Source organism: Scyliorhinus canicula, chromosome 13 (genome assembly GCF_902713615.1).
Source record: "Scyliorhinus canicula chromosome 13, sScyCan1.1, whole genome shotgun sequence".
Classification (NCBI taxonomy): Eukaryota; Metazoa; Chordata; class Chondrichthyes; order Carcharhiniformes; family Scyliorhinidae; genus Scyliorhinus; species Scyliorhinus canicula.
In genome coordinates, this window is record NC_052158.1 from 27760337 (window position 1) to 27787738 (window position 27402).

Sequence of the window (27402 nt, forward strand, 5' to 3'; positions counted from 1 at the left end):
TGAATCGTTATCTTTTCTTGCCTGCTTTATTTACGTAATTACGTTTCAACTCTTTGCGAGTAGCAACAAGTTGTCTACAGGCGTAATAGCAACAAAAATACTTCAGATAACATCGCAAGCACGCACATAATTTTTGCAGTGGTTCGCATCTTGAGCACAACATTACTCTCAAGCATACCGAGCCTGAATGAGTATACAGATAAATATGTTACAGCCATGGATACAAAACATTGGATACAAACGGCACAGTTTTGAAAGTAAAATGTAAAAGTTGCCATAGTCCCAGATGACCATCGGCTGCTTTTCCCTTGAAGGAGAGATCTGACTGGTGGTGATTTAATCTGCGGGTCACCACACCTTCAGGCGAGGGACAAGGTTGACATGCGGTGGGGGGGGGGGGGGGGGGGGGGGGGGCTTCATGAATAACGTCAGCCCGTACGGGAATTGAACCTGCGCTGTTGGCGTCACTCTGCATCATGAACCAGCCAACTGAGCTAACCGGGATTAGAATATATCGGTTCTAGATGGCTGGCGCAGACATGATGGGCCGAAGGGCCTCTTCCTGTGCTATATCACTCTCACTCCGCTGTTCCGGGCATGACCAGGGCATGAGGAGTTTACGGCTGCCGTCAGGCAGCTGGGTAGTGTGGAATTGTGGGATGGTCCAGTTAGTGGCCTTTGACCCCACAGATGTTGAGTGGAGCTGCGTTTTCCCCGTCCTCATTGGGACCCGGGCAGAAGAAGGGAAAGAGGGTCTCAGTGAAAGTGTGGGTGTACGTGTGGAGATGGGACATGTTGTCCGCGTTGTAGAAGGACACCTGCCCAGCCTCACAGTCCAGGAACACCCCGATCTTCCGGGGACCTGCACTCAGGGTGAGGGGGGTCAGTGAGGGGGAGGTGCGGGCAACATAGCCGCACTTGGGGAAGAGCCACACCGTCCAGTATCCAACCTTAGGTGTCGGGTCGATTTCCCCTTTCCTGAGCACAGACTCCAGGGCCACTCCCAAGCCCCACCACGTCTTATTCCCCACCTCCACTTGCCAGTACCATTTCCCTGTTGCAAATCCTTCCGTACCCAGGAGGAAGGCCCCTCGATCAAACCTCTCCGGGGTATCGGGTAGCTCTTGCTGCTTGTCCCCGAGTCTCACACTCGTCCGGTCCTCCGACACCATGAGCCAGGGATTGGCTGTATTTGGATCCAGAGTCAGAGAGGCTGGAGCTGGGAGGGGGGGTTTGGGGAGTGGGGGGAGCGGGGAGGGGGGGAAGAGTTCAAATAATCATAGTCAGTGATTTAGTTTGTTGAGTGGCATCCCCTCGCCAGTCCTTTGCCCAACTCTTGTCAAACATCTGCCCAACCCCTTGCCAGTCTCCTGCACACCACCTCACCAGTTCCTTACTCAGCCCCTTGTCAGACCCCTGCCCATCCCCTTGACAGTCCCCTGCCCACCCCCTTGACAGTCCCCGGTCCAGCCCTTCGCAGACCCCAGCCCACTTGTCAGCCCCCAACCACCTACCCCTTCATCATCCCCCTTCCCACTCCCTTGCCAGCTCCCTGCCTACCCTTTTGCCAGCTCCCTGCCCATCCACTCACCAGCCCCCTGCCCATCTCCACGCCAGTCCCCTGCTCACTCCTTGCCAAACATCTGCCCACCCTCCACCAGTCCCCTGCCCATCTTTATCAGACCCCTGCCCACCCTCCACCAGCCCCCTGCCCACCCCATTGCCTGCCTCCTGCCCATCCCCTCACCAGACTTCTGCCCACCCTCCTCTCCTGATTTATGGCAATTCAGATAATAGTTTGCCTTCCCGTTTTGGCTACCAAAGTGGATAACCACCTTTATTGAAATTATATTGCATTTGCCATTAATTTGCCCACTCACTCAACTTGTCCAAATCACACTGAAGGATCTTTGCATCCTCCTCACCGCTCGCCCTCCCACCCAGCTTTGTGCCATCTGCAAATTTAGAGATATTAGATGTTGTTCCCTCACCTCAATCATTAACATATATTGTAAATAGCTGGGGTGGGACCCAGCACCGATCCCTGCGGTACCCCACAAGTCATTTCCTGCCATTTGGAAAAAGACTAGTTAATTCCTACTCTTTGTTTCCTGTCTGCCAACCAGTTTTCTATCTGTCTCAATAGGGAATGGGACTATTTGGCGCCGGCCTTTTGGCGCCGATCATTTGGCGCCGACCTTTTGGCGCTCATCGGTTTTGGCGCTGATTTTACTTATTTTTTGGTGTTAGAAATAAATGTCATGTTTTTATCTATTATTATTATTAACCTATCATTACAGTCCTGGCAATATATTCAATACACAACAAAGGCGCCAAAACAGCTGGACGCCAAACTAATGAGCGCCAAATCAATTTAGCGCCAAAATGGCGGTGTCAAGTGATCGGTGCCAAAAGGGCGGCGCCAAAACGTACCCGACCCATCTCAATACCCCTGATTCCAAGAGCTTTAATTTTGCATGCTAATCACTTCTGTGGGACTTTGTTGAAAGGCTTTTGAAAATTCAAATAAACCACATCCACTGGCTCCCCCTCATCAACTCTACTAGTAACATCCTTAAAGAATTCCGGTCGATTTGTCAAGCAAGTTTTCCCTTTCGTAAATCCATGTTGACTCTGTCTGATCCTGCCACTGTTTTCCGATCCTTGATAATGGATTCCAGGACTTCCGGTTGCGGCTATGCGGAGCTAAGCCGCACGTTCGGCAGCTCCCGCTTTAATAGGACTTGTGGGCTCTTTTAAGGGCCCCAAACGGCGCTGATTCGACGATTCCAGGTGGATAAAGGGGTCTGGAGCAAAACCCCCCCGGGATTTATGGTGCGGACTCGGAGTGGGGCGAGGAGAAAAACGGCAGCAGCTCCCCTGGAAAAGCGGAGGAAGGTGGACAAAATGGCGGCCGGTGGAGCCCCTGAGGAGTGGAGGCAGTGGGCTGAGGAGCAGCAGGCGGCCCTCCTGCGCTATTACACGGAGCTGAAAAGGAAGTTCTTGGAATCCCTGAAGGTGACGACAAGTAAGCTGCTGGAGACCCAGACAACCCAGGGTGCAGCGATACTTGAGTTGCAGCAGCAGGCCTCTGAGCGCAAGGAGGAGGTTTCGGCCCTCATGGGGAAGGTGGAGATACACGAGGCACTTCATAAAAAGTGGCAAGATCGGTTCGAGGAGATGGAGTTTCGATCACGGAGGAAGAACCTGCGGATCCTGGGCCTCGAGGAGGGGCTGGAGGGGTCGGACCTGCCGGCCTATGTGGCCGTGATGCTGAACTCGCTGGTGGGGGCAGGATCCTTCCATCTGCCCCTGGAGCTGGAGAGGGCCCATAGAGTGCTGGCCAGGCGGCCTAAGGCGAATGAACCCCCACGGGCGGTACTGGTGCGGTTCCATCGGTTCAGTGACCGGGAGTGTGTTCTCCGATGGGCCAAGAAGGTGAGGAATAATAAGTGGGAGAATTCGGTAGTGCGTATCTACCAGGACTGGAGTGCGCAGGTGGCCAAGCGGAGAGCCGGGTTTAACCTGACGAAGGCGGTGCTCCATGGAAAGCAGGTGAAGTTCAGCACGCTGCCGCCTGCTCGCTTGTGGGTCATCTACAAGGACCAGCATCACTACTTTGAGTCCCCGGAGGAAGCGTGGGCCTTTGTGCAGGCTGAAAAGAGATTGGGGGCTGTGGGAGTTTTTCTATTTCTGTACCATTGTTTATGCTGTAGTGGGTTATTCTGTTTGTTTCTGTTTTTTCTCTCGCTTTTGGACGATGTGAGTTATGGTTTTGTGTTCTAAGGGGGGTACTGGGGTTTGTGGTTGATCTTGTCTTTGTTTGTACGGAGTTGGTGGTTGGGTTGGGACTGCGGTTTGGGAGCTGCGGTGGTGGGGTGGGGCAGTGTGGAAGTGCGGACTTTTCTCTGGTTTCCCGCGCTGCGGGACGAGGGGGTGGAGCTGGTGGCGAGGGGCGTGGTTATTAGACCGGGTTTCCCGCGCTGAAGTGGTGCCAAGGAGCTGATGCAGGGCAGGAGGGGGGACCTCATATCGGGAGGGGTCAGAGTTAGAGCGGGAGCTGCCGGGGTCAGCAGAAGTCAGCTGGCTCACGGGAGTACAGTGGAGGGAGAGTCGCGGCTAGGAGGGGTCCTAGCCTTGGGGGGGGGGGGGGATTGGCCAGGGAGGAGTTGGTGCGGGTCGGGGGGGGTCGGGGCGAGGTTCTATCGCCGTGGGAAACGGGCCAAATGGGTGCTGGCCAGGGGCGAGCAGTCGATGGGCTATGGCTAGTCGACGGGGGAGGGGGGGCGGGGGGTGCCCCCTGATCCGGCTGATCACGTGGAATGTGAGGGGGTTGAATGGGCCGGTTAAGCGAGCCCGGGAGTTTTCGCATCTGAAGGGGTTGAAGGCGGACGTGGCCATGCTCCAGGAGACCCACCTGAAGGTGGCGGACCATGTCCGTCTGAGGAAGGGGTGGGTGGGGCAGGTTTTCCACTCAGGCCTCGGCTCGAAGAACCGGGGGGTGGCGATCCTGGTGGGGAAGAGGGTGGCGTTTGAGGTGTCTGAGGTTGTGGCTGATAGTGGCGGCAAATATGTGATGGTGAGCGGTAAGCTGCAGGGGGAGAGGGTGGTGTTGGTTAATGTGTAGGCCCCAAATTGGGATGATGCTGGTTTCATGAGGCGTATGTTGGGCCGTATTCCTGGCCTGGAGGTGGGGGGCTTGATCATGGGGGGGGACTTCAATACAGTGCTGGATCCACTACTGGATCGTTCTAGTTCAAGGACAGGCAGGAGGCCGGCGGTGGCCAAGGTGTTGAGGGGGTTTATGGACCAGATGGGAGGGGTGGATCCCTGGAGGTATGGGAAGCCGAGGGCTCGGGAATACTCTTTTTTCTCTCACGTGCACAGGGTTTATTCCCGGATTGATTTCTTTGTTTTGAGTAGGGGACTGGACCCGAGGGTGGAGGAGGCCGAGTATTCCGGACCATGCACCGCATTGGTTGGATCTGGAGATGGGGGAGGTGTGGGACCAGCGCCCGCTTTGCATCTGGACGTGGGGTTGTTGGCTGATGAGGAGGTGTGTAGGAGGGTTCGGGGATGTATTGAGAGGTACCTCAAGGTCAATGATACTGGGGAGGTCCAGGTGGGGATGGTGTGGGAGGCTCTGAAGGCAGTGATTAGGGGGGAGCTGATCTCCATCCGAGCCCATAGGGAGAGGGGGGGAAGGGGAGGGAGAGGGAGAGACTGGTGGAGGAGCTGTTGAGTGTTGGTAGGAGGTACGCAGAGGCCCCGGAGGAGGGATTGCTGTGGGAGCGGCGTAGCTTGCAGGCCAAGTTTGATTTATTGACCACCAGAAAGGCGGAGACACAGTGGAGGAAGGCGCAGGGAACGGTCTATGAGTACGGAGAGAAGGCGAGCAGGATGCTGGCGCACCAGCTTCGTAAGCGGGACGCGGCTAGGGAGATTGGTGGAGTGAAGGATAGAGGTGGGAATGTGGTGCGGCAGGGGGCAGAGATCAATGGGGTCTTTAGGGACTTCTTTAAGGAACTGTACCGGTCGGAGCCGCTGGCGGTGGGAGGGGGAATGGAGAGTTTTTTGGACAGGCTCCGATTTCCAAGGGTGCAGGAGGAGCAGGTGAAGGGACTGGGGGCGCCGATCGAGTTGGAGGAGCTGGTCAGTGGGATTGGCCACATGCAGTCGGGGAAGGCGCCGGGACTGGATGGGTTCCCGGTTGAATTTTATAAGAAATATGCGGACCTGCTGGGCCCCCTGTTGGTTAGGACCTTCAACGAGGCATGGGAGGGGGGTGTTCTGCCCCCGGCGATGTCTCGGGCGCTAATCTCCCTGATCCTGAAGCGTGATAAGGACCCCCTGCAGTGTGGATCATACAGGCCAATTTCACTGCTGAATGTAGACGCCAAGTTGCTGGTGAAGATCTTGGCCACTAGAATAGGGGACTGGGTGCCGGGGGTGGTACATGAAGATCAGACGGGTTTTGTGAAGGGGAGGCAGCTGAACACTAACGTGCGAAGGCTGCTAAATGTGATAATGATGCCGGCAGCAGAAGGAGAGGCGGAGATTGTGGTGGCATTGGATGCGGAGAAGGCCTTTGACAGGGTTGAGTGGGGGTATTTGTGGGAGGTGTTGGAGAGGTTCGGGTTTGGGGTGGGGTTTATTAAATGGGTGAGGTTGCTGAACGAGGCGCCGATGGCAAGTGTAGCGACAAATGGGAGGAGGTCCGAGTACTTCAGGCTCCACCGTGGGATGAGGCAGGGGTGCCCCCTGTCCCCCTTGCTTTTTGCGCTGGCAATTGAGCCTCTGGCCATGGGTCGGGGATGGGAAAATGTCTGACATCTACCAGGTAATGCAGGAGGTGGGGGAGGCGTCGGTAGAGGTGCTGAAGGCTAAGTGGGAGGTGGAGCTGGGGGAGCAGATTGAGGAGGGGACATGGATGGACACCCTGGAGAGGGTGAACTCCTCCTCTTCATGTGCGAGGCTTAGTCTCATCCAGTTCAAGGTGCTGCACCGGGCCGACATGTCCGGATCTAGGATGAGTAGGTTCTTTGGGGGCAAAGACAGGTGCGTCAGGTGTTCGGGGAGTCCAGCGAACCATGCCCATATGTTCTGGGCATGCCCGGCACTGGAGGAGTTCTGGAAGGGGGTGGCAAGGACGGTGTCAAGGGTGGTGGGATCCAGGGTCAAGCCAGGCTGGGGACTCGCGATATTTGGGGTTGGGGTGGAGCCGGGAGTGCAGGAGGAGAAAGAGGCCGGTGTGCTGGCCTTGCGTCCCTCGTAGCCCGGCGAAGGATCTTGCTGCAGTGGAAGGATGTGAGACCTCCGTGCGTGGAGACCTGGATCAATGACATGGCGGGATTCATTAAGCTAGAGAAGGTCAAATTCGCCCTGAGGATCGGTACAAGGGTTCTTTAGGCTGTGGCAGCCTTTCCTCGACTTTCTGGCTCAACGATAGGGTACGGGGACAGTAGCATCAGCAACCGGGGGGGGGGGGGGGGGGGGGGGGGTTAGGGGGATAGTGTTTAAGTTAATTTGCTTATTGTTAATTTATTTTGTTGTTTATTGGGGTGGGGGGGGGTTTGTTATATGCGTTGTTACGGGTGCCGGGGGGTGTTTATTACTATTATTGTTATGGTTATTATTGTTTTGTTAATATATATTTTTCAAAAAATTCCAATAAAAATTATTTTTAAAAAAAGATAATGGATTCCAGAATTCTCCCCATGACCGATGATCGAAATCCCACCAATGACTCTACTTTCTCAGAAGACTAAGGAAATTTGGCATGTCAGCTACAACTCTCACCGACTTTTATAGATGCACCATAGAAAGCATTCTTTCTGGTTGTATCACAACTTGGTATGGATCCTGCTCTACCCAAGACTGCAGGAAACTACAAAAGGTCGTGAATGTAGCCCAGTCCATCAGGCAAACCAGCCTCCCATCCATTAACGCTGTCTATAATTCCCGCTGCCTCAGAAAGGCAGCCAGCATAATTAAGGACCCCACACACCCCGGACATACTCGCTTCCACCTTCTTCCCTCAGGAAAAAGATACCAAAGTTTGAGATCACGCACCAACCGACTCAAGAACAGCTTCTTCCCTGTTTAAATGGGCCGACCTCGTATTAAGTTTTAATATTAAGTCTTCTCTTTACACCCTAGCTATGATTGTAACATTACATTCTGTAGTCTCTCCTTCCTTCTCTATGTACGGTATGCGTTGTCTGTATAACATGCGAGAAACAATACTTTTCATTGTATACTAATACACGTGACAATAATAAATCAAATCAAAATCAAAACGTTAGGCTTACTGGTCTATTCTGTTTTCTCTCTACCTTTTTTTAAAATTTAGTGTACCCAATTCATTTTTTCCAATTAAGGGGCAACTTAGCGTGGCCAATCCACCTACCTTGCACATCTTTTGGGTTGTGGAGGTGAAACCCACGCAGACACGGGGAGAATGTGCAAACTCCACACAGACAGTGACCCAGAGCCAGGATTGGAACTTGGGACCTCAGCACCGTGAGGCGGTTGTGCTAACCACTAGGCCACCGTGCTGCCGTCTACCTTCCTTTTTAAATAGGGAGATACACACTCCTGGAGAAGGAGGGAGATCCACCCTAATAGAATTAGAACAACCAAAGAACAAGGTGAACACCATATTAATGCTTCAGTTCAGCGTTCACCTCTGAGGGAGCCCTGCATCAGAATAAAAACAGAAAACGCTGGAAAAACTCAGCAGGTCCAGCAGCATCTGTGGAGATAGAGAAACAGAGTTTTGAGTTCAGTATGAACCCCCTTCCTCTGAAGAAGGATCTGCTGAGTTTATCCTGCATTTTCTGCTTTTATTGCACAGCATCCGCAGTACTTTGACCAGTAATTGGCAGGCTGTGGGGGACAGAAAAACCGTGATTTCTCAACTATCCCCCTCAAGCTAAATGGGACAAGCCCCCAGCAGATACCAGGACATGAGGCCATCGAGCCGGAGCAATCCCAGAGCAAACTCTCGGCATTCATCTCCTATCAGAACCTGTAGAAGAAACACTCCAGGACGGAATACCTAAACAATAAGACCTAGGAATAGAAGTAGGCCAATCGGCCCATCGGGTCTGCTCCGTCATTCAATGAGATTGTGGCTGATCTGATATGATAATCCTTGACTCCACTTTTCCTCATTACCCCCATAACCTTAGATTCCTTGACCGATTAAAAAAATCTGTCTATTTCAACTTTGAACGTACTTAACCACCCAGCCTCTACACCCCTCTGCGGTAAAGACTTCCACAGATTCACTACCCCCTGACAGAAGAAATCCCTCATCTCTGTCTTACTCTGAGCTCTTCTTAAAGCAGTCACCCTCTAATCCTGCCCCCCCCCCCCACCCCCATAAACAATTAGCAGAAAATCTCCTCTTTCCAGACATGGAATCTATCAACACCACCAACATGGCTAGAAGTTCCTGTCTGCGTATCCAGTCATAGATTGGACAATACTGGCAAATACACGACAGAACTATTGCACACCATGTCTGTGTCCCGAGACTCAAATGGCTGGGGATACGGGGGGAGGGAAGGAGAAATCAAAATACACCACTGACCACTACTCTCGCAAACTTTACAAAGTGAAAAACTGAACCTTTCCGACTGAACCGCCTCTACTCTGCGATGAAGACCACGTGCTGGAAGAGGATCTCACTTTTGTCACCATGCCCTCTCCTGCATGTGAACGATTATAAACGAGCCGAGACTCACCCAGGCAGTGATCGTAGAACCATGGAATTCCTACCGTCTATCGAGTCTGCGCCGACCATCTGACAGAGCACCCCACCTAGTCCCACCGGGGATGGGACGTTTTGGCGTGGCCAGTTTGGCGTGGCCGATTCGGCGGGGCCAGTTCGGTGTAGCCGATTGGAATGGGACGTTTCGGCGTGGCCAGTTTGGCGTGGCCGATTCGGCGGGGCCAGTTCGGCGTAGCCGATTGGAATGGGACGTTTCGGCGTGGCCGATTCGGCGGAGGAGTTTTTCGGTGGAGGGACGGAAATTTATTTAAAAATCTATGCTAGCGCTTCCCATTGAGAGTCTACTGGGGGCGGGGGGAGAGGTCAGACCCCCGTAGACTCTCAATGGGAAGCGCTAGCATAGATTTTTAAATAAATTAAAAACCCCCATCGTGGATCTAATTAAAACAGTGTCAATTTCAGCGGCCGGAGAGGGAAGCTGCTCTCACTGAAGCAATCAGCGGCCGCTGAAATTGACACTGCCCGCTGCTCTCTCTCTCCAATCCAACTTTTAAGTTTTAATGTTTCTGATTGACGGGAGAGAGCAGTGGGCAGTGTAAATTTCAGCGGCCGGCTGATTGTTTCAGTGAGAGAGCAGCTTCCCTCTCCGGATCAAAGTGAGCCGGCCGCTGAAATTGACACAACTGACAGTTGGGGTCCATAAGCTCCCCCGCGGAGCACCAAACCGGGTCTGACTTTATACAGCCGGTGTTACTGAAGATATTGTGACTTTACACAATGTGTTAAGTCAGACAGCAGTGTAGATCACTGGGCAGCTGCTTCAATACTTTCAGTAACACCGGCTTTCTTTAAGAGGTTAATGTTGGTGCCTTTCTTTAAGAGACCCGGTTTGGTGCACAAACAGGATATCTGAGGCGGCTGGAAGGAAAAGATACAAGAAATGGGCTGCACAAACATTTTGCGTCTATAACTAATTTGACGCCGAAACGTCCCTCCGCCGAAAAATTCCTCCGTCGAATCGGCTACGCCGAACTGGCCACGCCGAAGCGGCCAGGCCGAACTGGCCACGCCGAAACGTACCAAACCCAGTCCCACCCCACCCCGCCCCGCCCCCATTCCTGTAATCACATCACCCCACCTAAACTGCACATCTTTAGACGCTAAGGGACAATTTTTAGTGTGGCCAATAGACACAACCTGCACATCTTTGGGCTGATGGAGGAAACCGGAGCACCCGGAGGAAACCCACACAGACACCGGGAGATCGTGCAGACTCCACACAGTCACCCAAGGCTGGGATTGAACCCGGGTCCCTGGTGCTGTGAGGCAGCAGTGCTAACCATTGTGCGCTGTGCTGACCACATTTTCGCCCGCTCCTTTGATGTAGTGACTGCAACCATAGCACATCGAACCTAGACCATTCGGCCCATCGAGTTTGCACCGACCCGCTTAAGCCCTCACTTCCACCCTGTCCCCGTAACCCCACCTAACCTTTTTGGACACTAAGGGCAATTTAGCATGACCAATCTACCTAACCTGCACGTCTTTGGACTGTGGGAGGAAACCGGAGCAGCCGGAGGAAACACACGCAGACACAGGAAGAACGTGCAGACTCCGCACAGACAGTGACCCAGCAGGGAATCGAACCTGGGGCCCTGGCGCTGTGTAGCCACTGTGCTAACCACTGTGCTACCATGCTGCCCTAAGGTTTACAGATCAGCAAAAAGCAACAGAAGAGTCTTACCAGGAGTGATGGTGTCCAGCATTTCTCTCCACGCTGTGTACTGTAAAGGGCCATTGAACTTCCCAAGTGACAGCTTCTCATCTGCTGATGCCAGTTTGCCATAGTCTGCATTGGTCCTGCAAATATATATTTTTTTTCAAAGTAGATTTTTATCAAATTGACCATAAACATTTTGCTGCGTTATTTCACTAAACTGTGCTGATTTCTGGAAAGATATTTTCCTACCTCCTCCTCTGCGATATTTCCTCCTGAAATGAATAAAACACAAGTCTGAGATAACAGCAGTTGACCGTCTCTATCCAGAGAGCAGAAATTAGCCCAACATTATCAAAAAAAAAGCGAAGAAAACCGGACTCTCATCGAAAACCAGTGCTCATGTTTAAAAATATATTTTGTGGGATTTGCGCTCTGCTGGCCAGGCCCAGCGTTTATTGCCCATCCCTAATCGCTGCTTGAGAAGGTGGTGGTGAGCTACATTCTTGAACCGCTGCAGTCCCTGGGGTGTAGGTACACCCACAGTGGTGTTAGGGAGGGAGCTCCAGGATTTTGACCCAGCGACAGTGAAGGAACGGACGATATATTTCCAGGTCAAAGTGCAGAGTTGAACCAAGTGGAGTTTGCCATGGCCACAATTCTAGATTTTATTTTAAATTAGCTGCCACGGTGGGATTTGTACCAGGGTCCTCATTAATTAGTCTTTACCATAACCAACATTCCATCGTCTTCCCCATAATGCATTGTAAGCATCTGGTAAAAGGACGTGGCAAAGATGAGTGATTTCCATTGTGGCACGGTAGCACAGTGGTTAGCACTGCTGCCTCACAGTGTCAGGGATCAAAGTTCGATTCCGGCCTTGGGTGACTGTCTGTGTGGAGTTTGCACGTTCTCCCCGTGTCTGCGTGGGTATCCTCCGGGTGCTCCAGTTTCCTCTCACAGTCCAAAGATGTGCAGATTAGGTGGATTGGCCATGATAAATTGCCCCTTAGTGTCCAACGGGTTAGGTGGGGTTACAGGGTTCTGGGGTTAGGGCAGTCAATGGGTCTATGTAGGGTGCTCTTTCAGAGGGTCAGTGTGGACACAATGGGCCGAATGGCCTCCTTGTGCACCACAGGGATTCTATGATTCTAAGTTCTGGAGTCTGACATCCCTTGTTTTTCTCTCTCCTCCACCTCTGCCCCTCCCTAACGCCACACGTGTTTGCCTTGTATTTTCTGTTTCTAGCACTTAAAAAGTTAGGATTCAAGCACACAACCCCCCCCCCCCCCCTCACATGTACATGGATCACACAGCAAACCTGCAATAAACACAAACTGGGTTACAAGGCCGTGCCAGCCCCTTTCTGGGTTTCTGCAGACTATCTGAGGCTAGTTCAATCGCAACAGCAGATCCGCCCGAGTAAGTACAAAACCATCGGGTTTACATTGCTTACAATTGGGCAGCACAGTAGCACAGTGGTTAGCATTGTGGCTTCACAGCACCAGAGTCCCAGGTTCGATTCCCAGCTGGGTCACTGTCTGTGCGGAGTCTGCACGTTTTGCCCGTGTCTGCAAAGGTTTCCTCCGGGTGCTCCGGATTCCTTCCAAAGTGGGTTGGCTATGCTGAATTGCCCTTAGTGTCCAAAAAAGGTTGGGAGGGGTTATTGGGTTACGGGGACAGGGTGTAAGTGAGGGCTTAAGTGGGTCGGTGCAGACTTCCTTCTGCATTATATATTCTACATCGTTTTCAAGTGTTTCCTCAAATTGATCCATTTATTTCAATGGTTTGCCATTATTTACTTTGCAACTAACCTGCATTATAATCCTCACCTTCAGAAACTTCACTCCGTCCCGTTGCTCCATCTGTTTCTGCAACTTGGAAAGCTCCTCCTCAATGGAATTTAAATTCTCCTGAATTTTCTGCAGGTTTTTTTCCATTGTGTCCAGAATCCTCTCCTCCTCCCTCCTGAGATCCCTGAGTAAACGCTGCTCTTTCTCAGTGAGAATCTGGTGCATTTTGTTGAACTCGGATGTGATGTGGGTCTGCAGACTGCTCGACTGCTCCTGGCCAATGAAATGTGAGGAACATAATAATAATCATGTCCCGCGATAAAGGGGAACAAAACTCACCCAGATCCCGGAAAATGGGAGCAGTTACCCCCAAGACTTACCTTAAGTTCAGAAATCTTCCGTATCTGTTTCAGTTCCGTTTCAAGAAACATCGATTTCTTCTCTGAGAGAGATTCTAAAGCTGATTTCACCTGATCCTGGGATAGGGAAAGGAGATACAGGATGAAAGGGTCAGACTATGATAAAGCGATCAAATAATCTGGTGATAAAAGGGTCATACATATAAAATAGAAACAGGAGGAAGCCATTCAGCCCTTCGATCCTGCTCTGCCATTTATTATGATCATGGCTGATTATCAAGTTTGGTCTCTGATCCCGCCTCCCCCCCCGTATCGCTTGATCCCTTTAACCCATGAGTTGTATCTAATTATTTCTTGAAATTACACAACATTTCAGCTCTTCAGCTCTTTTAGTGACAGTGAATTTCACAGATTCACCACTCTCTGGGTGAAGGAATTTCCACTCACCTCAGTCCTGAAAGTTTTACCTCAATGTCCCCTATTTGTAGACTCCCCCACCGTCGGGAACATTCATTCATGGCTGGATGTGGCAGGACTGCAGAGCTTTGATCTGATGCGTTCATTGTGGAATCGCTCAGCTGTCTATTACTTGCTGCTTAAGCTGTTTGGCACACAAGTAGTCCTGTGTTGTAGTTTCACCAGGTTGACACCTCATATTTCGGTATACCTGATGTTGCCCCTGGCATGCTATCCTGCACTCTTCATCGAACCAGGGTTGATCCCCTGGTTTGGGGGTAATGGTAGAGTGGGTTGAGGTTGCAGATTGTGGTTGATTACAATTCCGATTACAATGGCCCACAGCACCTCATTGCCCAGTCTTGAGTTACTAGATCAGTTTGAAGTCTACCCATTAAGCATGATGGTGGTGCCACACAACATGATGGAGGGTATCCTCAATGTGAAGGACAAGGACTGTGCGATGGTCACTTCTACCGAGACTGTCATGGACAGATACATCTATAGAACAGTACAGCACAGAACAGGCCCTTCGGCCCTCGATGTTGTGCCGAGCAATGATCACCCTACTTAAACCCACGTAACCCGTATACCCGTAACCCAACAAACCCCCCATTAACCTTACACTACGGGCAATTTAGCATGGCCAATCCACCTAACCCGCACATCTTTGGACTGTGGGAGGAAACCGGAGCACCCGGAGGAAACCCATGCACACACGGGGAGGACGTGCAGACTCCACACAGACAGTGACCCAGCCGGGAATTGATTCTGTGAGCATGACTATATGAGGCTGTTGCTTAACTAGTCTGTGAGACAGCTCACCCAACTTTGGCACATGCCCCCAGATATTCATAAGGAGGACAAGGTCACCAGGGATTGGTTATGGATTTGCTGTTGTCAGTGCCTGGTTTAATGCCAGGTAGTCCATCCGGTTGCATTGTGTTTTCATAGCAGTTGAACACAACTGAGTGGCTTGCTAGGCCATTTCAGGGGGCATTTTACAGTCAACCATATTGCTGTGGGTCAGGAGTCACATGATGTCCTTCACTGAAGGGGAACCAGATGGGCCTATTCCAGATGTTTTACTGAGTTTAAAATTCCATCACCTGTCACAATGGAATTCGAACTCCCTGTGGCCAGATCATTATCCTGGGTTTCTGCATTACTAGACCAGCAACAATACCACCACCAGCCCTCCCAGATGCAAGATCTCGCGGAGTAGCCACCTCTCTCAATTTATTCAAATAATAATCTGCCTTCCTATTTTTGTTACTTAGTGGATAACCTCACATTTGTCCACATTATACTGCATCTGCCAGGCCCATTCACTCAGCCTGTCCAAATCCTGCTGAAGCACATCTGCATCCTCCGTCACAGCTCACCCTCCCACCCAACTTCACATAATCTGTCCCCCAAGTTACCTTGTAGATTTCGACCGCTTCTTTAATGGGCATGAAGTTGTGAGTTTTGTGTTTCCGCGCATCTCTGCAAATGTAACAGATCAATTTCTTGTCGGTTTCACAGAACAGTTTCAGTTCTTCCTGATGTTCCTCGCAGTGAAGTTTACTGCCCCCCTCTCCTGGATTCAGGTTCATTTTCCGAGCTTTCTCCGCCAGACTGGCTAAATTCCGGTTGACGGTCAGCTTTCTGTCGGGAAACTCCTGCCTGCACTCCGGGCAGAGATTCCTCTGTCCCTGTCCCCAGCAGCCTGTGATGCAGGAGCGGCAGAAGTTGTGTCCACACTCCAGGGAAACCGGATCGGTGAGAGTATCCAGACAAATGGGACAATTTACCTCCTGGATCCAGCTCTGTGGCTGCTGCTGCCTGGAGGCCATGTTCACACAACACAACACAACACACCCAGCCACTTCCTGACTTTAACCCCACTTTCGATTTCGATTTATTCTGCCCTGACACTCACAGACCGGGCTCAATGAAGCCCTGATCAATTTCACCCGCCTGCAAGGCATCGATTTCTACCTTTAAATTGGAGCTGCTGCTTTCTGGTGGAGAGGGACAACATTTCTGCCCAGGGTCTCTAGAGACCCCCCCCCCCCCCCCCCCTCCCCGCTCCCGCCCTTCACCCCCCCCCCCTCCCCGCTCCCGTCCTTCACCCCCCCCCCCGCCCCCGCCCTTCACCCCCCCCCCCCCCGCCCCCGCCCTTCACCCCCCCCCCCCCGCCCCCGCCCTTCACCCCCCCCCCCCCCCCCCCCCGGGAATACATTCTGCTGGTGCAGGGATAATTCCTCCCAGCGGAAACATCCTGCTGTGGTCCTGTGAACATGTCCGCGCGAATTACCCTGCACAATTATTCATTCACTGAACTACTAATCTTGATCCATCCACCAATTCATCGAATCCCTGCCGTGTTGGAGGAGGTCATTCGGCCCATCGAGTCTGCACCCATCCTCCCACAAAGGAACTCTACCTTAGCTCGTCGTCCCCCCCCCACCTCCCTCCCCCCCCCCCCCCCACCTCCCTCCCCCCCCCCCCCCCCACTGGCCCTTCCCCACGGTCCCCATGGCCTCACGGTAGCATGGTGGTTAGCATCAATGCTTCACAGCTCCAGGGTCCCAGGTTCGATTCCCGGCTGGGTCACTGTCTGTGTGGAGTCTGCACGTCCTCCCCGTGTGTGCGTGGGTTTCCTCCGGGTGCTCCGGTTTCCTCCCACAGTCCAAAGATGTGCGGGTTAGGTGGATTGGCCATGCTAAATTGCCCGTAGTGTAAGGTTAATGGGGGGATTGTTGGGTTACGGGTATACGGGTTACATGGGTTTAAGTAGGGTGGTTTGCTCGGCACAACATCGAGGGCCGAAGGGCCTGTTCTGTGCTGTACTGTTCTATGTTCTATAACCCCCACGCCCTGATTATGGCCAATCCACCTAACCTGCACATCTTTGGACTATGGGAGGAAACCGGAGCACCCGGAGGAAACCCACGCAGACACGCGGAGAACGTGCAAACTCCGCACAGACAGTGACCCAAAGTCAGAATCGAACCTGGGGCCCTGGTGCTGTGAGGCAGCAGTGCTAAACACTGTGCCGAACTTTTTATTGACGGTTCATTAATTCATGGCGACATTTTACAAGTGGGCATGCCTGTCTAATTATTCAACAAGACTCCTGTTTTGTTTTAGGTTTGGGGGACATGAGGGACATAGATAGGGAAGATAGGAAGAAATGTCTCCCCTTTGGAGCCGGGCCATATCCAGAGGCCATTTGAGGTAATGAACAAAAGACTCAGAGGGGATTTGAGGAAAAATATTTTTCACCCAGAGGGTGGTGGGAGTCTGGAACTCACTGCCTGAAAGGGTGGTACAGGTGGGAACCCTCACAACATTTAAGAAATATTTAGATGAGCACTTAAAATACCACAGCAGACAAGGCTATGGACTGAGTGCTGGGAAATAGAATTAAAATAGACAGGAGCTTGGTGGCTGGTGCAGACACGATGGGCCAAATGGCCCCTTTCTGTACATCAATTCGCGCCACACAAGTGTCAGGCAATGACCATCTCCTACAAGAGAGGATCTAACTATCGCCCCTTGACATTCAATGGCATTAACATTGCTGAATCCCCCACAATCAACATCCTGGGTGTTATCATTGATCAGAAACTCAACTGGACCAGCCACATTAATTCTGTCGCTACCTGGGCAGGTCAAAGGCCAGGATTTCTACCATGAGTAACTCACCTCCTGACCCCCCCAAAGCCAGTCCACCATCAGCAAGGCACAAGTCAGGAGTGTAATGGAATACTCTCCACTTGCCTGGATGAGTGCAGCTCCAACAACTTTCAAGAAGCTCGACACCATCCAGGACAAAGCAGCCCGTTTGATTGCTCCTCCTTTCACAAACATTCAAACCCTCCACCACCGATGAACAGTGGCAGCCTTGCGTACCATCTGCAAGATGCACTGCAGTAAGTCACCAAGGTTCCTTCAACAGCAGCTTCCAAACCACGACCACTACTATCGAGAGCAGCAGATACTTTGGAATCCCAACACATGGAGGTTCCCCTTCAAGTCACTCACCAGACTGATTTGGAAATATATCACCGTTCCTTCACTGCCGCTGGGGAAAATCCTGTAACTCCCTCCCTAACAGCACAGTGGGTATACCTACACCTCAAGGACTGCAGCGGTTCAAGAAGGCAACTCACCACCACCTTCTGAAGGGCAACTAGGAAAGGGCAATAAATACATAACCAGTCACGGCCACATCCCGTAAATGAAATTTTTAAAACCCTCGGACTCTATGATTCCGATAGTGTCTTTCAGATTTTCGCAAAAGTATGCAGGGAGATATTTCTTCTTGTTTTCCCTCTATTTGGCCATTCATTTTAGATCTATTAAATCTGGTGACCAACGCACTTGCCAGATGAAATATATTCTTCCTATTTTCTCCATCCAACCCCTACATAATTTTGCATGTCTGTTAGCTCTCTGCTTAACTGCCTCAATGTAACTGAGGTCCCGAATCCCTTGGTATTATCCTGGTCATCCCGGATATTATACTGATATATCATAATATCCTGCAGGAGGAGGCCACTTGGCCCATCGAGTTTGCACCAACCCTCTGAAAGAGCACCCTACCTCGGCCCACTCCCCCACCCCTTTACTGTAACCCATAACCCCACCTAATCTGTGCACCTTTGGACACTGAGGGACAATTGATAATGGCCAATCCACCTAACCCGTACATCTTTAGGCTGTGGGAGGAAACTAGAGCACCCAGAGGACATAAGATCATTCGACATAGCAGCAGAATTAGGCCACTCAGCCCATCGCGTCTGCTCCGCCATTCAATCATGGCTGATATTTTTCTCATCCCCATTCTCCTGCTTTCTCCCCGCGGCAAAGAGTTCTACAGATTCACCACCCTCTGGCTGAAGAAATTCCTCCTCATCTCTGTATTAAAGGATCATGCTCATAGGGACATGGGGAGAACATGCAAACTCCACACTGACAGTCACCCAAGGCCGGAATTGAACCCGGGTCGCTGGCGCAGTGAGGCAGCAGTATATGTTGTATAAAGATGGTTCTGAGTTATCACCCTTTACTATGCCAATATGAAGCTGACCCCTGAAGCTTTCCCCCCCATTCAACTGTATCGCTGGCATGAAATGTACATTGTAGACATCGAGGCTTCTGAAGTTTGAGGTATCTCAGAAAGCAACATGCTGTCTGGGGAGAAAATTACATTTTATTGCACTCCCTGCAATTTTCAATTGGAAATGTTCTGAGGTGACCTTTTACAAATTTATGCAGAAAAAGTATTTGGTGTGGGAGGGGGTGGGGAAGATTTGATCCAGGCAGTCCACATCCTATTGGTCCACATCCTAGTTTAACAGGAACTGAGGAAAAGGAATGAAATGAAATGAAAATGAATGAAAATCGCTTATTGTCACAAGTAGGCTTCAATGAAGTTACTGTGAAAAGCCCCTAGTCGCCACATTCCAGCGCCTTTTAGGGGAGGCTGGTACGGGAAGTACGGGGAGCAGGCCATTCAACCCATCTACCATTTACCGTGAGCATGCCTTTTACACCACAAGCCCCTTTAGGTTATTGTTGATCAAAAACCTCTCAATCACTGCTTTAGACATTCTCAATTAATGAACATCTACCGCCCTCTGGGGTGGAGAATTCCAAAGACTCACATCCCTCTGTGAAAGGATATTTCTTGTCATCTCGGTCCTTACTGGATTCCCCTTATTTTGAAATTGTGCCCTCTGGTTCCAGAATCACCGAGGGAAACATCTTCCCTGCCTCTACCCTCTCTATTCCTTAAAGTATTGTGTAGGTTTCAATGAGATCACCTCTCATTCTCCGGAGGGAATACAGGGCCAGTTAGCCCAATCTCTCTTCATAAGACAGTCCCGCCATCCCCAAACTAGTCTCGTGAATCTTCGTTGCGCTCCTTCTGTGGCAATAATACCCTTACTGGGATAAGGGGACCAAAACTGTACGCAGTGCAACAGGTGAGGTCCAACCAAACTCCTATACAATTGAAGCAACACCTCACTGCCCATGTACTTAAATGCTCTTGCAATAAAGGCTACCACCCCATTATATAAAAGCAAATTACTGCGGATGCTGGAATCTGAAACGAAAGGGAAAATGCTGGATAATCTAAGCAAATCTGGCAGCATCTGTAGGGAGAGAAAAGAGCTAAAGCGCTTTGACAAAGAGTCAACGGACTTGAAACGTTAGCTTTACTCTCCCTACAGATGCTGCCAGACTTGCTGAGATTTTCCAGCTTTTTCCCTTTCCTACCACCCCATTAGCCTACCTAATAGCTTGCTGAACCTGCGTGTTTGGCTTCTGGACACGTTTCTGGAAACCTTTGTAGTTTCTAATTTCTTACCACTGAGGAAACACTGCATATCTGTTGCTGCTGCGTTTATTAACAGGGGGCTTGAGTTTAAGAGCCGCGGGGTTATGCTGCAACTGTACATGACCCTGGTGAGACCACATTTGGAGTATTGTGTGCAGTTCTGGTCACCTCACATGGAAGCATTGGAAAGGGTGCAAAGGAGATTGACCAGGATGCTGCCTGGTTTGCAGGATAGGTCTTACGAGGAAAGGTTGAGGGAGCTAGGGCTTTTCTCTTTGGAGCGGAGGAGGATGAGAGGCGACTTAATAGAGGTTTATAAGATGGTGAGGGGGATAGATAGATTGGATGTTCAGAGACTATTTCCTCGGGTGGATGTAGCGGCTACAAGGGGGCATAACAATAAGGTTCAGGATGGGAGATATAGGAGGGATGTCCGAGGTAGGTTCTTTATTCAGAGAGTGGTTAGGATGTGGAATGGACTGCTTGCTGTGATAGTGGAGTGGGACACTTTAGGAACTTTCAAGCGGCTATTGGATAGGCACGTGGAGCACACCAGGATGACAGGGAGTGGAATGGCTTGATCTTGGTTTCGGATAATGCTCGGCACAACATCGAGGGCCGAAGGGCCTGTTCTGTGCTGTACTGTTCTGTGTGTACCCAAGTGGATTACCTCACATTTTCCCACTGTGCAAAATGGCGTCCGTATGGCATAACATGGATCTCATATTTATTAATATCACTTCCGCTGCTTTTTATTTATTCCACACTCCCTTCCACCTTTTGGCTGAAGCTGCGCCTTCGTAGCTTCTGTCCCGAATTACCCCGGCAGTGATCAATATAAATCCACCGCCTCCTGATGGCACAAACCTTGAAGGGTTTTATTTCCGCCCGCCACATACAAATTCGGAGCTATTCCAGCCCCGCTCCGCAAAAGTGGAGATGCCGGGGATTGAACCCGGGGCCTCATACATGCAAAGCATGCGCTCTACCACTGAGCTACATCCCCGCCACGGAGTTAGCTGCTGCTTTCCAGCCTGACCAAATCACCCCGGCTGAGGGGGAACCAGCCATTTCATTCGCTTCTCACGATCTAGCTATTTGGCGTCCTGCTTATATTTTGGTGAATTTGAGCTGCACTCCTTCCCACAACAATGTCTCCTTCCTGAGCTATGAGGCAAAGACAAGTCACTCCTGAGGTGGTCTAACCAGCCGCGGAGGAAAAAAAAAGTGCTCCTCCCACACAATAAATGGGAATATACTAAGAAGGGTCGATGAAGTGAGAGATCTTGGTGGGCAGATACAGAGGTCCCTAAAGGCAGCAGTTCAAGTAGACAAGGTTGTGAAGGAAGCACATGGAAGGCTCTCCGTCATTGGCAGCGATATAGAATTTTAAAATAAGGATATCATGTTAGAATTGTATAAAACACTGGTGAGGTCAATATTATTTGCAGTTCTGGTCGCCACATTACAGGAAGGATGTTGTTGCTTTGGAGAGAGTGCAGAGGAGGTTGACAGGAATGTTGCCAGTGTTAGAAAAGTATGGCTACCAGGAGAGATCGGCTGGGTTGGGATTATTTGCCTTGGAACAAAGGGGGTTGAGGAGTGACTTAATTGAGGTGTACAAAATTATGAGGGTGGACAGGATAAAATGGTTTCCGTTGGTGGGGAATTCTACAACCAGGGACATAGATTAAAGATAAATTGCAGAAGGTGTGGAGGGGACGTGAGAAAAAACGTTTTTACACAGAAGGTAGTGGAGTCTGTAATTTGCTGGCATAGTTGATGGTGGAGGCAGAAACCTACACTCATTTAAAGGTACCTGCAGATAGAGTGCTCAAAGCTACAGGGCTATGGAACGGGTGCAGGAAATGGGATTAGAAACGGTACCTGGGTGACCTCAGGCTGGCATGGGCAAGTGGGCTGAATGGCCTCCTTCTGTGCTGTAACTTTTCTATGATTCTTGAAATCCTGGTTCTTCAGATAGAAAGGCTTACATTCCAATTGCCTATCTGGGCCTCTGTCTCCCCCCCCCCCCCCCCCCCCCCCCGGCTTATATTACAGGTGCTCCCTACAGTTGGTTCTGCAACGCCACCTGTATAACTCTGCAGATGTTAGTGGTTGCTTCTGAAAGGTGTCACAGTGTTTTACAGCTTCAGCCCATCCTGTGTACACCACCCACCATGCAACCATCTTTTGCTGTCCCATTTTCCAGCGCTTGTTCCGTAGCCTTGTGTGCTGTGGCCAGGGCCGGCTCAAGGTACCGGCAACTCGGGCAGTCGCCCGGGGCGCCATGTGCTAGGGGGCGCCATCAACGAGTGCGTGACCGGCGTCAGAGACCTGCCGACAGAGAGACCGGCCCGCCGATCGGTGAGTCCCGATCATATACCAGGTCACTCCGCCCCCCCCACCCCTGACCCAACCCCCCCCCCCGCACCCGACCCGACCCGACCCCCGCCCCCGACCCCCCCGCCCCCGACCCGACCCCCCTGCCCCCGACCCGACCCCCCCGACCCCTCCCCGACCCCCTCTGACCCCCCCGACCCCCTCTGACCCCCCCGACCTGACCCGATCCGACCCCCCCGACCCGACCCGATCCAACCCCCCCCAACCCGACCCGATCCGACCCCCCCGACCCAATCCGACCCCCCCCGACCCGATCCGACCCCCCCCGACCCGATCCGACCCCCCCCCCCGCCCCGAAGGGCGCCGAAGTTCAGCTTGCCCGGGGCGCCAGCAACCCTAGGGCCGGCGCTGGCTGTGGCATTGGAGGTGCTCATCGAAATGCTTCTTAAATGTTGGGAGGGTTTCCGCCTCTACTCACCCTTTCAGGCAATGAGTTCCAGATTCCCACCACCCTCTGGGTGAAAAATAATCTTCCTCAAATCCTCTCTAAAACTCCTGCCCTTTACCTTAAATCGATGGACCCTGGTTATTGACCCTTCTCCAAAGGGCAAACGTTTCTTCCTATCTACCCTATTCATGTCCCTCATAATTTTGTACACCTTGATCAGGTCCCCCCTCAGCCTTCTCTGCTCTAAGAAGAACAAACCCAGCCTCACTAGCCTCTCTTCATAGTTGAAACACTCCAGCTCAGGAAACATCCTGATGAATTTCCTCTGCACCCACTCTAGTGCAATCATATCCTTCCTGTAATATGGTGTCCAGAACTGCACACAACACTCCAGCTAAGGCCTAATCAGTGTTATTTCCAGCTCCATCATAACCTTCCTGCTCTTATATTATGTACCATGTTAGTAAAGACAGTTCCACTGAGCTTCTACCTGTCCCCAGTGTTACGAAGGATGGGCCTGGCCTCATTGCTGCAGAATGCTCCAAGTAGTTGGACCGTGCCACCTGTCCCTCGTGGAAATTATTTTTCCGAAAAACACCTTTGACCACAAGGCAATGAAGTAGTGGTCTGCACGTAATGTCCTTGAGGCCCTCAGGGAAAATGAGACTGTGGAGGATGTTGGATGGTTCCCTGAGCAGACTGTCAGTCATCTGGCAGAACGCCTCATCACCGGAACTGTGAACCAAGACCTAGCTTGGCTGGTGGTGAGAAGGGCCCTCCCTGTCAGATTCTTCATGTACACCCGAAGGCTCAGCACCGTTGCATGCTGCCCTCGGAGTGGCTGTGGGGGAAATGAGACTGTCACCCACATCCTTGTGGAATGTGCCTTTGCAAAGACGGTCTGGAGAGAGATGCAGTGGTATCTGTCAAGGTTCATCCCGAGCAGCTCTGTAACACAGGACTCTGTGCTCTACGGACTGTTTCCAGGGACACATACCGAGACAAATATCAACTGCTGCTGGAAGGTCATCAACTTGGTGAAAGACGCTCTTTGGTCTGCCCGAAACATGCGATCTTCCAGAGCAAAGAATTGTCCTGGACTGAGTTTTGCAGACTGGCACATTCCAAGGTCCAGGACTACGTGCTGAGGGACGCACTCAGGCTTGGGGCAGCTGCCGCCAAGGTGCAATGGGGAAAAAGCACAGTGTAAGGTCTCACCAGCAAATGTACACCGAGGGGCGGGTAACAGTGTAAAACCCCTCGGTCTGGGGCATTAACACTCCAATGTACTGGAGTATTGAAAGAAACATGTTGATATAAATACTTAACAAATAATTGTAAAGTAAACAGGGAATGTGTGGAATGTCATCCCTATTGAATGCAAGAAAGTCAAGTGAATATGTAACTTTGGAGGAAATGTACAGTCATAACAATTTGAAACGTTCTGTAATGTTTATTAGAGTTTTTATGAATAAAGTATATTTTTTGATTAAAAAATATGCCTTGCTAGTAAATTCCTTTTTAACCTCCTATCTACCTATCCTACTGCCTTCAATGATTCGCACCCAAGAAGAAAACAACAGCTCCAAATGTTCAGTTCCCAGTGCAAATCTTGAATACTGGGTTACATGAGTTCCGTTTTAAGGTGCACAAGACCAACTCTCACAGGGTTTATTGATACCCTTGGATTCTAAATTTAGCTGTGATTTTCCCTTCTGGTGGGCAGCACCAGAGGCGGGCGGGAAGGGGAGGGGGAGGGGGTTAGATCCGGTCTGTTTGTGCTTCTTCATCCGGCCCGCGGTGATTTTTTCAAGAGCAAACTATCAGGTTCGGAGCAAGAAAGTCCAGGCAGATGTATCGTCCCGTTGTCTTCTCAGTGGAGTGAGTCAGGTTGACAACTAAGGGAACAGCCCCACCAGCAGGCGATTATCCGTATTGCAGACAATTTTCCAGGAGATCTGGTCATTTCCATTTCAGGCAATATATAAATATGAAGAGACTCTCTCAAACAAACAGCTTTCGATCTTTGGCTATAAGGATATGCAAGTTTGTAGTTTTAAGAAGAATGATGATATATAGAATGGAAATACATTATGACAAGGGCGAGGTTTTGAGTTTGAAAACTGAGCTAGTGTGACTGTGAAAGGTAGTAGCTGATGTGGGAGGGGAGGGTGTGAGTGTTTTCAAGCATACTTACCTGGCAGGGGTGAAACCATGATCAAGAAGGTGGTTCGCCCAGGACGAGGCTATCCCATTGCACTTCGGGTGTGCTGACGCCTGCGATGTCCCCAAATGCGGGATACTCGACTGCAAAATTTGTGGTAGTGGGGGACTGCGTTCGCGCTCTCCCCTGGTTTTTAACTCTAAAAATAGACTATGTGTTTCCTCAGCAGCTCAGTTATGTACAACGATGCATTGTCCAACATCGTCTTTCTCATCTATGTATTCAGGTCGTCTTTCTACCCCCTCCCCCAAATATAGCCTACCCATCATTGTCCACCGCTTCCCTTCTCAATGGACAACTATGTTTCCCTGCACGCTTTGTTAAACCGCATGAAAATTACCCCACAACTACATTTTCCACCAACAATCCGCACTTACAGTGTCCCACACCCCACCCAATTCTCCCCCTCACATTTAATTTTGTGCTCTGTAAATCCCACCAAACATGTTTCCTCCCACCATTTGCCCACTCGCCGGACTCTTTGCAGCTCCCCTGTACCACGCTGGATACTTGTTCCGTAGCCTTGTATGCCGTGCCGTTTCAAGTGTTCATCTAAATGCTTCTTAAATGTTGAGGGTTCCGCCTCTACCACCCTTTCAGGCAATGAGTTCCACATTTACAACCACCCTCTGGGTGAAAAAGAATTGTCCTCAAATACCCTCTAAATCTCCAGCCCTTTACCTTAAATCGGTGGACCCTGGTTATTGACCCTCCTCCAAAGGGAAAATGTTTCTTCCTATCTACCCTAGTCATGTCCCTCATAATTTTGTACACATTGATCAGGTCCCCCCTCAGCCTTCTCTGCTCTAAGAAGAACAAACCCAGCCTCACTAGCCTCTCTTCATAGTTGAAACACTCCAGCCCAGGAAACATCCTGATGAATTTTCTCTGCACCCACTCTAGTGCAATCATATCCTTCCTGTAATATGGTGTCCAGAACTGCACACAGCACTCCAGCTGTGGCCTAACCAGTGTTCTTTACAGTTCCAACATAACCTTCCTGCTCTTATATTATATGCATTTCTAGTAAAGACAAGCATTCCCTTTTAACCTCCTATCTACCTATCCTACTGCCTTCAATCATTTGCACACACAAGTTCCCTCTGTACATCTTAGCGTCCCACTGTTTATTGTGTGGTCTCTTGTTTTGTCAGCCCTCCCAAAATGCATCACCTCACACATTTGGAATGCTAACTGCAAGCTCTCCATTCAGCCCCAAATAATAACTGTCTGTTTACTTCTCTTTAGTTCCGGCCGTGTGCTCCACACAGTGGCACCCACTGCAATTCTTTGGGGAGTGACATGCAAAGCAATCCACTCCAAATGTCCTGAGTGTGTGTGTGGGGGGGGGGGGGGGGGTTTGCGAAATCTCACCATCCAGAGGAGGTGTGGGGAATCTATCCCAAGAAGAAAACAACAGCTCCAAATGTTCAGTTCCCAGTGCAAATCATGGATACTGGCAGCAGGGATACTTGAGTTCCGTTTTAAGGTGCACAAGACCAGCTCTCACAGGGTTTTATTGATACCCTTGGATTCTAAATTTAGCTGTGATTTTCCCTTCTGGTGGGCAGCACCAGAGGCGGGCGGGAAGGGGAGGGGGAGGGGGTTAGATCCGGTCTGTTTGTGCTTCTTCATCCGGCCCGCGGTGATTTTTTCAAGAGCAAACTATCAGGTTCGGAGCAAGAAAGTCCAGGCAGATGTATCGTCCCGTTGTCTTCTCAGTGGAGTGAGTCAGGTTGACAACTAAGGGAACAGCCCCACCAGCAGGCGATTATCCGTATTGCAGACAATTTTCCAGGAGATCTGGTCATTTCCATTTCAGGCAATATATAAATATGAAGAGACTCTCTCAAACAAACAGCTTTCGATCTTTGGCTATAAGGATATGCAAGTTTGTAGTTTTAAGAAGAATGATGATATATAGAATGGAAATACATTATGAACAAGGGCGAGGTTTTGAGTTTGAAAACTGAGCTAGTGTGACTGTGAAAGGTAGTAGCTGATGTGGGAGGGGAGGGTGTGAGTGTTTTCAAGCATACTTACCTGGCAGGGGTGAAACCATGATCAAGAAGGTGGTTCGCCCAGGACGAGGCTATCCCATTGCACTTCGGGTGTGCTGACGCCTGCGATGTCCCCAAATGCGAGGATACTCGACTGCAAAATTTGTGGTAGTGGGGGACTGCGTTCGCGCTCTCCCCTGGTTTTTAACTCTAAAAATAGACTATGTGTTTCCTCAGCAGCTCAGTTATGTACAACGATGCATTGTCCAACATCGTCTTTCTCATCTATGTATTCAGGTCGTCTTTCTACCCCCTCCCCCAAATATAGCCTACCCATCATTGTCCACCGCTTCCCTTCTCAATGGACAACTATGTTTCCCTGCACGCTTTGTTAAACCGCATGAAAATTACCCCACAACTACATTTTCCACCAACAATCCGCACTTACAGTGTCCCACACCCCACCCAATTCTCCCCCTCACATTTA

General features: G+C 50.7%; 1 protein-coding gene and 3 non-coding genes across 5 annotated transcripts; 2 read left to right on the top strand and 2 right to left on the bottom strand.

Annotated features, from left to right (window-relative positions):
- Positions 1–15615, bottom strand: LOC119976367 (zinc-binding protein A33-like). 2 transcript variants are annotated; one of them, XM_038816855.1, is made up of 6 exons: positions 14988–15615; positions 13129–13224; positions 12788–13021; positions 11208–11230; positions 10983–11098; positions 1–1186 (listed from the first exon to the last, which is right to left on the bottom strand). In XM_038816855.1, the coding sequence occupies exons 1-6, from the start codon at positions 15399–15401 to the stop codon at positions 669–671; spliced, it is 1401 nt and encodes a 466-aa protein (XP_038672783.1). In that variant the 5' UTR covers positions 15402–15615; the 3' UTR covers positions 1–668. The 2 variants fall into 2 exon arrangements, with proteins under 2 accessions (XP_038672783.1, XP_038672782.1); XM_038816854.1 differs by having other exon boundaries at positions 1–1219.
- A 5219-nt stretch (positions 15616–20834) lies between these two features.
- Positions 20835–20906, bottom strand: trnaa-ugc. Its single transcript has one exon. It is a non-coding gene; the product is annotated as a tRNA-Ala (tRNA).
- A 3974-nt stretch (positions 20907–24880) lies between these two features.
- Positions 24881–25044, top strand: LOC119976901. The gene has a single exon (XR_005463059.1). It is a non-coding gene; the product is annotated as a U1 spliceosomal RNA (small nuclear RNA).
- A 1906-nt stretch (positions 25045–26950) lies between these two features.
- LOC119976828 lies at positions 26951–27115 on the top strand. Its single transcript, XR_005463008.1, has one exon. It is a non-coding gene; the product is annotated as a U1 spliceosomal RNA (small nuclear RNA).
- The last annotated feature ends 287 nt before the right edge of the window (positions 27116–27402 follow it).